This window comes from Argopecten irradians, chromosome 3 (genome assembly GCF_041381155.1).
Source record: "Argopecten irradians isolate NY chromosome 3, Ai_NY, whole genome shotgun sequence".
Lineage (NCBI taxonomy): Eukaryota > Metazoa > Mollusca > Bivalvia > Pectinida > Pectinidae > Argopecten > Argopecten irradians.
The window spans coordinates 68,124,760-68,137,835 of record NC_091136.1 but is presented as its reverse complement, the minus strand read 5'-3'; the positions used below and the strand labels follow the sequence as shown (position 1 = coordinate 68,137,835).

The 13,076-nt window shown below is 39.6% G+C and overlaps 1 protein-coding gene across 1 annotated transcript; it reads left to right on the top strand.

Annotated features, from left to right (window-relative positions):
• Window positions 1–6,191: 6,191 nt before the first annotated feature.
• Window positions 6,192–12,467, top strand: LOC138319829 (uncharacterized). Its single transcript, XM_069262959.1, has 3 exons — window positions 6,192–6,894; window positions 7,071–12,192; window positions 12,455–12,467. Exons 1-3 carry the CDS (start codon window positions 6,192–6,194, stop codon window positions 12,465–12,467), a joined length of 5,838 nt encoding a protein of 1,945 aa, XP_069119060.1.
• Window positions 12,468–13,076: the final 609 nt, after the last annotated feature.

The window sequence follows — 13,076 nt, the reverse complement described above, 5'->3', positions numbered from 1 at the left end:
TTCCGGTCCAGCTGGGTTTTTTTTTTTTTTTTTTTAATCAGAATAAAAGTATAGACTTAATTCTGGAAAAGAGAGCAAGTGTTCTACAGTAATGTTTGCACTATTAAAGTTTGATGTACCTTGCTAGCTCACCTGGTCACCTAATAGTGGGTTAAAAGTCAATAAATTCAATAAAGGTATTTTTGCGGCGTATCCACTGGAGTCGCAAGCTGCTTAAATAACGACTACATGTACAATGCTGTTATATTCAGTTTTAGTTACTTTGGATGTGACCGTTACCCCTAAAGTTCTAAGTGTGACCGATATGTTTCTCCACTAGCAGATGTAACGATTGAAATATTTTCTTTCAACATTCATATATTACATTTTAGTAAACGGGACAGTTTTGTGACAGCAAAATTTGTTTATTTACAACTTATAACGTGTTTGTGACCGATATCCCTGCTGTCGAAAAATATTGTGTCGAGGTGTTTGCATTATCTGAGATAGTGTGACGATTTCTAATAGTTTCACCGAGTCTCTAACAACACACTGTCTTTGACGCACGATAGGTTTAGAAGATGCATTGCTTTTTATGTCATAATTTCAGCCGCTTTTCATCTTGAAGCGGGCGTTTTTTTCATTGTTTTTGTGTGCACGATATCCCTTCCGATGACGTAGGTTGTCCCCATTGATACATGGATTATCAGAAAGCTTTTGATACAGTTCCGCACAATCGTTTACTGAATAAATTAAGCTCACATAATTTCAACCAGCAGATGAAAACTTGGATTTCAACTTTTTTGAAAGGAAGACATCAAATGGTAACAGTGAATGGCAAAAATTCCAAATGGTCAAGCGTAACATTAGGAATTCCACAAGGATCGGTTCTTGGACCCTATCTTCCAGACATAGTGCAGTCAGACGTATACTTATTTGCGGATGATACTAAAATATTCAAGGCTATTCGTGGCAAAGATGATGCTTTAGATCTGCAAAGTGATTTAGATACAATGTCGAAATGGAGTGAAACGTGGCTTCTAAAAATGCACCCAGATAAATGTAAACACATGAGGATACACAAACAGAGAACAAGAAACCAATGTTTCAGCCATATATCGGAGAAAGCAAAAAAAAGCCAGTTCCATGTTTGGACTTTTGAGAAGAACTTTTCAGTTTTCAGACATCAAATCATTTATCCCGCTATGTAAATGCTTAGTTCGGTCTCATTTGGACTATGCTTGCCCCGTATGGGCGCCTTACCTACAGAAGCATATAGAAATGATAGAAAGTGTCCAAAGAAGAGCGACAAAATGTCTACCAGGAATGTCGCATCTAGCATACAGTCAAAGGCTGGAGAAACTGAAATTACCAACATTGGCATATAGAAGAATACGAGGAGACATGATAGAACTCTTCAAAATTTTAGATGGAGTATACGACTCCGAATGTTGTAACATTTTATCTTTATGGAAAGATGCAACGGACCGCGAGAGCAGCAGGGGGCATAGGTGGAAGCTATTCCATACAAGATCTAACTATGAGATTAGGAGAAACTTTTTTTTTTCACTAAGAGCTACTAAGATATGGAACGATCTACCAGAGAATGTAGTGATGGCGCCAAATATAAACTCCTTTCAAAATGCGTTAGATAAACATTGGAAAGAACAAGAACTCTTATACAACTACAAAGCCTTTATACATCATTAATTTATTATTATTATCGGATAAAAATGTATTAACTGTAAACTCTATATTTTGTCTGAGTCTGGTATAGAGGACTTTACATATAAGTCCTAAACCAGAAATAAACTTATCTTATTCCATAAAGAAATCCTGATCAGTCGTGCTCAGCAAGTTTGGAGAATCAATCATTTAAATTCCTCGAAACGATAAGAGACTGTTTTTTCTATCAACATGTTAAGGAACCGACCAGGTACAGAGGGCATTCTGGACCTGATGGAATCCACCCAAAACTTGTTTTCGAAACGGCTGAATTAAAAGCAATCGCAAAACCCTTGTCAATAGTGTTCTACAAGTCAATTCAACAAAGTTAATTACCGGATTCGTGAAAACAGCAAACGTGTGTCCGATTTTTAAGAAGAGATCAAAATAGTCACGAGGCAATTATAGACCAATAAGCATCGCCTTCTACTCCAGAAACTTCGCCATTATGGCATTCGAGGACTAGTACTTGAATGGATTAAAAACTTCATTCAAGGTTGATGGTAAACTAATACCAGTATATATATTTAAAAGATGGCTGTGATGTCATCTATTGTTATAGCTTGAGGTATAGTCAAGAGCAAAGTCTACTATTATCACCTACTACTGTGGAATAGTTACCTTTTGCTGTAGAATAGTTTGTGAACTATTCCACGGGAAAAGGTAACTATTCCACAGTTGAAGGTAAATGTAGAGACCTCTGAACATAGCTTAACATGTATTCATATCAGAAATGCATCCTCATTCACTAAATCTACGGAGAGATGGATTAAAGATTAACCCATGTACTTGTCAACGTTGTCTTGATGTATTTTAACCTTATTTTCATAATACCAATATATACAATTTTCATCACTTCATTCAAAAATAAATTTCATCATTTCTTTCACAGCCTTTGTATTCACAATCCAGAAAAGAATTCACTTTAACAAATCCAGAGGAGAGAAGATTAAGCTTAAATTCCATGAGACAAATTCTGAATTCTCTGCCAAAATGAAATTACAGAGGCAATGCTTGACATGATTTTTCCATATTTTGTTATCCAAATCACTTCATATATTCCATAAAAATGGCATCTATCAAACAAAATTACACCCCAACACCTTTCATAAAGATAATAATCCCAAAGGAATACTTTCAAAAACACACTCTTTTGCCACACGGTGTCACTTTTTTCTATATGTACCGGTAGTATATGATCCAAATTATACGAATATTATGTTGTTTTTTTGTTGTTATAAATTTTGATTAGCTCCCTCTAAGGTCTGTGCTTTATGGGAAAAGATTTTTGCCCAAATCACTTTAAATTTACATCCAGAAATCATCACTTCTGTATTAAAAATCTGCATACAGAGCTACATGTGTATAGTCCTCCGTGTTGAACTGTGAAAACTAAACTGAGTAAATGTTTCATTGTGAGTACCATATAGTACCTGTGAATGGTTCTTTTAAAAAAAAGCATGCAAATCATGGTTCTTGTTTTCCGGGTGAGGTAAGTAAATGAATCATGAATAGGTATCTAGGTTTAAATAGGTAGTAAGGGTTTACCTGGAGCTGTGGAATAGTTAAACAATACCCAGTGTAATAGTGGAGAGTACCAGTGACTTTCGGTGCCATGTTTTAAGTATGAGAAACACCTCAAACTGTGGAATAGTCAAGATAATGAATAGTTACGGGCCTCGAACAATTCATTATCTTGACTATTCCACACTTTGAGGTGTTTCTCCTATACATACGACACACCGGAAGAAGTATTAATAAGTAGAGAAGTTATCCACTAAGGGACAACCGCATCTACAACGAGCCATGACAATCAAGAGGCATCTTTATCAGCCAAAACAGGCTTCGTTTGATGTAGATTTCAGCCAAAGTTCAGCCAAACGTGTAGATGAATGTCCAGATTTATAGAAGTTATACCAGAAACATAAATATATGTTTCTAGTTATACTCCAAGAATAAATGTAGAAGAGCCGGCTAGGGCAAATCGAGTTAGGCTCTGGGGTAAAGAATGGCATAATCAAGAGAAATTTAAAATTAACACAGACGATTATAATTTCAATATAGTTCAATCTCATGACCTGATTTATTAAATATACCATACATCCTTAACTGGAATTGATTTATTTGATTAGGCAGTCATTAATTTGAAATGCATTATTTTGTGAATAGGCAAACAAATTAAATACACATCTTAAAGAACACTGCAATTATTCTTATTGTCTGTCTTAATTACCATTTAATTACAAAGATTTACATTTTTATCATTTATGGCACAAATATGCTTCTGTAATGTCGTAGCCTAATATTTTACTTTGCTTGGCCTTTGGTAGAAGTGTACAGTTAGACCGAATGGCCTATTAAGCAGAAAGCCCCTGTTTTATTATATGCATGAAAAATTAAAAAATGTATCTGTACTAAAATTGGTGAATTCAATCGAGAGACTTATAGAAATTCAACAAAATGGGTTCGAGATTAATGGTTTAGAGGGTATCCGAATGTGCGTCTAAGTGGCATCAAACAGCTGAGCTGTCCCTCACTGGGACCGGGGCTGACTGGGACCGGCGCTGGTGTGGCACGTAAAGATAGATAACTCGTCTATACTTAGAGCAAACTGTATATGTCCTGACATGTCTACTGTATACGAGTGCTGTATACAGATATTATATCCATGTGTTAAAATATATCGAGGTTAACCTGATTTTTAGAATAAATGATTTAGTGTATATTGATTTATATGTATTTTATATTATGTAGCTTTATCTAAATGTTACAGATAGTTGCTTCTACTTTCTTGCATTTTCATCCACGTTCCCGCTGACTGATAAATACCAATGTATGTTTTCAAATGAATTAACAATTGACTCCGTCCTTTTGTGTTCTTGTTGTTTTTAACGCTAAAGAGAAAAAGATATTTTTTTAACTGTGGTAAAATTGTTTTAAAATAAAAAAAAAATCGTTTTAAACTTATGAAAATATTTTAAACACTTTTAAATACATGCTGACAAAGTATCAGCTCTAACATTTCAGTCAGTAATTTTTTATCTAATTCTTCAAGTACTCTAACATAATATTTCTTTTTTCAAAGCTTGTGTCTAAACTATAAGGTTCACATAATATTGTATCACTTAAAATTGATATTTGGTTCATTTGGACCTAGTCGGGTACATTTTGAATCAGGAAATGTGATGCGATGCAATATTGATAACATCCGCATTATTAATGCATATATACTTAATAACAAATATAATATTTTATAGTGAAAAATTCATATTAAACACATAAAATTATTTTTTTAAATATCGCCATTTTCCCAATAAACCCTGTATACTAAGATGGACCCAGATGGGGACATGTTGAAGCAAGACATGTGATACGATGCAATATTGATTACATCTGCATTATGGATGCATATATACTTAATAAAAAATATTTTATAGTAAAGAATTTATATTTAACGGAGAATATTTTCAAATATCGTAATTTTTCCGGAAAAAAAATCCCACCCCACATAATTAAAGGGACAATTCACTCACGCTAATTCTTTTACATAACCAAGAAGCAAAATATGGCATAAATGTATTGTCCTACATTTCTTATGAAACATATAACATAAGATATTGACAAATTCCACGTCATTGTTTAGTATTTTAATTGATACCGTTGTAATTACAAATCGTTGATCAATACGATTAAGCAGGTACAATATGTACGCTGTACCAATATCCGAGCCAAAGTCACGCACGTTAAACAAATTAACTACATAACCACTGTGGAGGTGATATAATGATTTTTCAGGCAAGACAATTCACCTAATAAGGTAAACACACTTCTGTCAGAGCGATTTGAGCTGTTCTAGACAAAAGTAGCATTACTCTACGAGCAAGGGACTGGGTTCGGCATACAAGATATTCGACCACAATGTGTACATTTCACACGCATTTCACCACCATGGGATTTTCTGACATATCACAGTAAAACCGACTGATCTAATTTCCATTAGAACTGGGGGTTTTCCGATATATATACAAATTTTAATGTTCTCGTAGGAATTGCCCCTTTAAACGGAGCCAGTGAGGGACAGCTTAAATCCGGTATCTATAAACTGGCCCCAATATGACGTGCACATTCTTACAAACTTAAACATATGCCTGTGACTTGAATAGATTGCGACTGACACGCTTTACAAAGACATATATCTAACGCCACTCTAAAATGAAAATACGTCAAGCTCTTCTTTCTTAGCACAACCAAAGAGCGGTTTCAAGAAAAAATCTCTGTGCTGTCTTCGCCAGAGTTATCTCCCTTTACCTATTGTATTTTAGTTTGTACGTTCCGGACATTTTGGTCAGTTATACGAATCTGTTTGTTAGTGTATTTTTAACATTTCCGGTGCAGAAACACATGTTAGAAGCACATGGCGCGCAAACTTTATTAACTCAGAACTGCAAGCCTGCTCGACCCGCAGTCACAGTAAATAATTCATGGACATGGCTACAGAAGGCAGAATCCACACCCTCACTGAGGAAGGGTATGAACTTTACAAGGATACCTTATTCAAGCACAACAAAAACATGTCACGGGCATGGCAGACGGTTGACTCTGTAATATCAAGAGTAGAAAACTTAGACGAAAGTGAAAAAAGTGACCCAGCTTATCTTATTCGTTTGGAGAATACCCTCAAGGAGAGAATAAAGAAATATGAAACCTTGTCGACAACTACAATGGAGTTCTTACTACGGACTAAAACTGAAGATAGTATGAAACTCTTAAAGGAATACAGATTGGCAGAGGAGGGTTATCAGTGGATGTGTGATAAGGCTCTACGCATTATAAAAAAACTTCGTACCGACAGTGAGGAACATGAACACAATCTGTCATTTGATGAAGTTAGATCAAACAGCAGTAATGCTTCCTTCAATGTTAAACGTCGACACTCTAGAGCATCTAGTAACCACTCAGGTAGTCAGCTTTCAACCACCAGCAGCAGTTTAACAAACACGCTAACTAAGAAAAGGGCTGAGGCTGGGGCAGCAAGAGTTAGAGCTGAATATGCAAAGAAAGAAGCATCTCTTCAGTTACAACAAGCTAAGATTAAGGCAGAGATTGATATTATTTCTCGAGAAAAAGAAGTAGCCGCTCTTGAAGCGGAAGTGGAAGTTCTACAGGAAAGTGGAATCGAAGTCCAAGAAGGTATTTCACTGCCACCACAGGAAAAGGTAGAACGGTATCTAGACATTTTGACAATGAACTCGATGACAACAGGTCCGACATAGAGAACCAACCAAAGCTGTTAGAATCTACAACTAATCGGATAACAGAACGGAATCCAAAATCATCATTGAAACATACTCCGCTTAACCCTGCAGCAACTATCTTTGTGCCGTCAGATCAAATAAGGAACCGTCCTGACAGAGAGGAGTTTGTAAACCACTCATCTCCAGTAAACAATGTGGCGTCAGACTTCACTAGATTTCTCATGAAAAAGGATCTCCTTCTATCCAGACTTTCAAGCTTCAATGATAGACCCGAGTCTTACAGAACTTGGAAGGCTAGTTTTCTTACTATTATGTCAGACCTTGATGTAAGTGCTCAGGAACAATTAGATCTTCTTGTCAAATGGACAGGACCAGAGTCACAGAGACAGGTGCTAAGTATCAAAACTGCTAATGCTCAACATCCAGAGAGGGGAGTACATCGAATCTGGGAAAGACTCGATGAACGCTATGGGGCTCCCGAGCTTATCCTCACTTCCATACAACAGAGACTCACATCCTTTCCCAGGTTGTCCCCCAAGGACTCTCAGAAACTGTATGAGCTTAGCGACATTGTGTCAGAGATAGAATCTCTGAAGGAAGAGAGAATATATGAAGGCTTACTTGGGCATTTTGACTCGTCTACAGGTGTATCGCCAATCGTAGCTAAACTTCCACCTAATCTGCAAGAGAAGTGGACAAATACAGCAGCTAGGCATATGAGATACAACTCCGTTACTTATCCACCATTCCCGTTCTTTGCGGAATTCCTTCGTGAACAAAGTCGTATAAAAAACAACCCGAGTTTCTCATATGATTCCTCAATGAGCTCTACCTCATCAACACAGAAGAAAGACAGATCGTCACAGCGTAACACAGTTAACAACAGGAAAACAGATCTGAGTGATTCGTTGGTCACAAACAATAAAAACGAGACAAAATCAAACAGTGATTTGGCACGTTGCCCTCTCCATAACGCCGGACATTCCTTAAATCAGTGCCGAGGCTTCCGGTCAAAGCCTATAGCCGATAGGAGAGAGTTTTTGAGAGACAAGAAAATATGTTTCAGGTGTTGTAACTCTACTTCCCATAAGAAACCTGATTGCACTGCAGACATTCAATGCAGCGAGTGTGGAAGTGTTAACCATTCGTCAGCAATGCATGTTACGCGTCAACCATCAGGCCGCTCGACAGATAACGGCGGGGAGAATTCTACGCAATCTTCCTCACGACCTGTCAATACTACATGCACACAGATCTGTGGAGAAAATGTTGGAGGGAAGTCATGCGCAAAGACTATGTTAGTAAGGATCTATCTTAATGGGAAACCAGAACAAGCGGTACAGACATACGCCATTGTCGACGATCAAAGTAATAGGTCACTCGCCAACTCTACACTTTTCGATCAGCTAAGGATTAGAAGTGTGTCCTCCCCTTACACTTTATCGTCGTGCTCTGGTAAGGTCAACACCTCTGGAAGGCGAGCTACGGATCTTGTAGTTGAGTCTCATGATGGGACCGCGAGAATTAACTTGTCCTATCTGATAGAATGTGACCAGATTCCAAACTGCAAGGAGGAGATTCCCACACCAGATATTGCTATGAACTATCCTCACCTCAAGGATATAGCCAGTCACATTCCTCCATTACAAAACAATGTCGATGTAAATCTTCTCATCGGTCGTGACGTTATTCAAGCACACCATGTACTTGACCAGCGGATTGGTATGCCGTATGCTCAAAGACTTCCTCTTGGATGGACAATTATCGGTGAAACATGTCTTCATAAAGTTCACGCTCCACAATTGGTCTCAGCATACAAAACCCACATTTTATCAAGTGGGCGATCATCTATATTTCCTCCATGTCCTAACCTCTTCAAAGTCCAAGAATCTTACACTGACCAAACGGGAACAAGAACCTCTTTACACGAACATGAGTTGTTTGGTGCCAATGTTTTCCAAAGAACTCCTGATGACGAAAAGATTGCAAGATCCATTGAGGATAACAAATTCTTGGAAATCATGGATAAAGGACTGTCAAAGAACGCTGACGGGAATTGGGAGGCACCTCTGCCTTTCAAGGTTACTCGACCCCGTCTGCCAAACAACAAGAATCTGGCTTACAAGCGAGCCAAATCTTTGGAGGCGAATCTGAGGAAGGATCCAACCAAACGGGCCCATTTTATTACATTTATGGACGAGATCCTCAGGCGTGGACATGCGGAGGTGGCACCTCCTGTGCAGGAAAATGAAGAAGTCTGGTATCTACCAATATTTGGAGTATATCATCCCCAAAAGAAAGACCAAATAAGAGCAGTTTTTGACTCCTCTGCAGAACTAAATGGCATCTCTCTTAACAAGGTCTTGCTAACGGGACCCGATTTAACAAATAGTCTGCTTGGGGTGCTCATGCGTTTTCGTCAAGGGCCGGTTGGTATCATGGCGGGCATTCAAAAGATGTTTTACTGTTTCTATGTCAACCCTGAGCATAGAAATTATCTACGCTTCTTCTGGTATCGGGACAACGATCTGTCAAAGGACCTAATAGAATTCAGGATGTGCGTACACGTGTTCGGAAACACAACATCCCCGGCCGTGGCTACCTATGGTCTTCGGAAAACTGCGTTTGATTCAGAGGAAGTTTATGGTTCAGACGTCAGACAGTTTGTTGAGAGAAACTTCTATGTGGACGATGCTCTGACGTCATTGGCTACCACTGCCGAAGCTATCTCCCTATTAAAGCGGACACAGGAGGCTCTGGAAACTGGTGGTAACTTCAAGTTGCACAAGGTGGCATCAAATTCTCAAGATGTGCTTGCAGCCTTTCCTAACTGCGATCTTGCTCGTGGATTAAAGGATCTAGACCTTTCTTCAAGCTCTCTACCATCACAACGCAGCCTTGGTCTCAACTGGAACCTTGATGGTGACACATTCGCCTTTAATGTTGCGCAAGATGACAAACCATATACGCGTAGAGGAGTCTTGTCGCGAGTAAACAGCCTCTATGATCCTCTAGGTTTCATTGCACCAACTACCATTCAAGGTCGGCTACTACTCAGAAAGGTAGTATCTACTACCGATGATTGGGATAAACCTCTCCCTGATGACTTGCAAGAAGAATGGAAACATTGGGTGGAATCCCTGCAGGAGTTAAATACTGTGACTGTACCTCGAACGTATAGTCCGATCCCTATCTACAATGCAGCTTACAGAGACATCCATGTCTTTTCGGATGCCTCAGAGAAGGCTATAGGAGCTGTTGCCTATATCAGAACACATGATGAGCAAGGGAACATGCATTTAGGATTTGTGCTAGGGAAATCAAAACTTGCGCCCAGTCACGGACACACAATCCCAAGATTGGAGTTATGCGGAGCTGTCTTGGCCGTGGAGATAGCGGAATCCATTGCAGAACACTTAGATCTTCAACTGTCCGATTTTAAGTTCTACTCAGACAGTCGTGTAGTGTTAGGCCACATACACAACGAATCTAGGAGGTTCCATACATATGTCGCGAACCGCGTTCCAAGAATTCGTCAAGCCACTACACCTAGTCAATGGTCTTACGTTTCAACAGAAAGCAATCCGGCTGATCTGGCTACCAGATCTGTGTCGCCATCGGAAATGGCTAATTCTATGTGGTTATCCGGTCCACCATTCTTGTTGAGAGAATTGGAACAAAGTGGAGAAACTTCCTATGAAATTGAGAATCCGCACTTGGACAAGGAGGTGAGAGCAGAAGTTAGGTCCTGCAAAACTAACATAGACAAGCCTAAGTTATCCTGGCCAGAACGCTTCGAGAAATTTTCTCGATGGAATGACTTAGTAGCTGCTATAAGTTGTCTTAAAAGAATAGCTAATGCCGATTCCTGCATTAAAGACCGCTTGTTACCCCGTAGTGTCAATGACACCAAAAACGCTTGCACTTTCATCTTACACCAAGTCCAACGAGATTCATACTACAATGACATCTGTTGTATTAAAGAAGGAAAACCCCTACCTAAGGATAGTGCAGTTTCATCACTAAACCCAGTATTGGATGAGGAGGACGTGTTAAGAGTTGGAGGTCGTTTACAGAACTCTAACCTTGATATCAAGGAAAAGAAACCAGTCCTCATACCTGGCAAGTCGCACATTGCCAGACTTCTGGTCCTTCACTTTCACAACCTAGTCAAGCACCAAGGTCGTCACATAACAGCTGGGGCAATACGCTCGGCTGGATATTGGATCACAGGAGGAAAATCCTTGATTTCATCGCTTCTTCATAGATGTGTTATATGTAGAAAATTACGTGGGAAAACCTTACACCAAAAGATGGCAGATCTTCCATGTGATCGTGTCGAGCCGGGACCACCCTTTACAAACGTCGGTGTGGATTGCTTTGGCCCATGGCAAGTGGTTTCTCGTAGGACACGGGGCGGACAAGCCAATAGTAAACGTTGGGGAGTACTGTTCACTTGCCTAACAAGCAGAGCTGTACACATTGAAGCGGTGGAAGAGCTCTCGTCTTCATCCTTTATCAACGCTCTTAGGAGATTCCTCTCCATACGAGGAACAGTCAAAATATTTCGATCTGATAGAGGGACAAATTTTATTGGTGCAACAGACGATCTTAAGATACACGCTATCAACTGTGAGGACCGGGATGTATCAAACTTTCTCAACAACAGTGGATGTACCTGGATTTTCAATCCTCCCCATGCGTCCCATATGGGGGGTGCATGGGAGCGAATGATTGGGGTGACGAGACGGATACTGGATACCTTGCTCCTAGAGGTTCCAGGGAAAGGACTTACACACGAAGTTCTTGTAACCTTTCTTGCCGAAGCGAGCGCGATCATAAACTCTAGACCCATCACTACAATTTCTTCCGACCCTGAAGAACCTTACCCACTGAGTCCGTCATTGTTACTCACACAGAAACCTAACCGCATAGAAAATATCAATTTGCCGCAGAACGGGAAAGATCTGTACAGAGCTCAGTGGAAACGCGTACAGATTCTTGCGGATATGTTCTGGCGTCGCTGGTGTTCTGAATACTTGCAGAACCTGCAAGAAAGGAGAATGTGGCAAAATGTTCAAAGAAATCTCTCACCAGGTGATGTGGTTTTAATGCGGGACAGTCAGACCCCTAGAATTCATTGGCCTTTGGGTGTAGTGACAAGGGTATTCCCTGGAAATGATGGTCGAGTCCGCAAAGCAGAGATCCGCGTGGCGCGAAAAACTGACGGAAAGTGTGTCACGGACCAAGGAAAACAAACCACATGTTTCGTTCGACCTATCACCGAACTTGTATTACTTATTGAAAACTGTGCAGTTTTTTTTTCCATTTCTTTTCTTTGTTATTAATGATGCTGTGGGCATCATGGCGGGGAGTGTGCTGTCTTCGCCAGAGTTATCTCCCTTTACCTATTGTATTTTAGTTTGTACGTTCCGGACATTTTGGTCAGTTATACGAATCTGTTTGTTAGTGTATTTTTAACATTTCCGGTGCAGAAACACATGTTAGAAGCACATGGCGCGCAAACTTTATTAACTCAGAACTGCAAGCCTGCTCGACCCGCAGTCACAGTAAATAATTCATGGACATGGCTACAGAAGGCAGAATCCACACCCTCACTGAGGAAGGGTATGAACTTTACAATGATACCTTATTTAAGCACAACAAAAACATGTCACGGGCATGGCAGACGGTTGACTCTGTAATATCAAGAGTAGAAAACTTAGACGAAAGTGAAAAAAGTGACCCAGCTTATCTTATTCGTTTGGAGAATACCCTCAAGGAGAGAATAAAGAAATATGAAACCTTGTCGACAACTACAATGGAGTTCTTACTACGGACTAAAACTGAAGATAGTATGAAACTCTTAAAGGAATACAGATTGGCAGAGGAGGGTTATCAGTGGATGTGTGATAAGGCTCTACGCATTATAAAAAAACTTCGTACCGACAGTGAGGAACATGAACACAATCTGTCATTTGATGAAGTTAGATCAAACAGCAGTAATGCTTCCTTCAATGTTAAACGTCGACACTCTAGAGCATCTAGTAACCACTCAGGTAGTCAGCTTTCAACCACCAGCAGCAGTTTAACAAACACGCTAACTAAGAAAAGGGC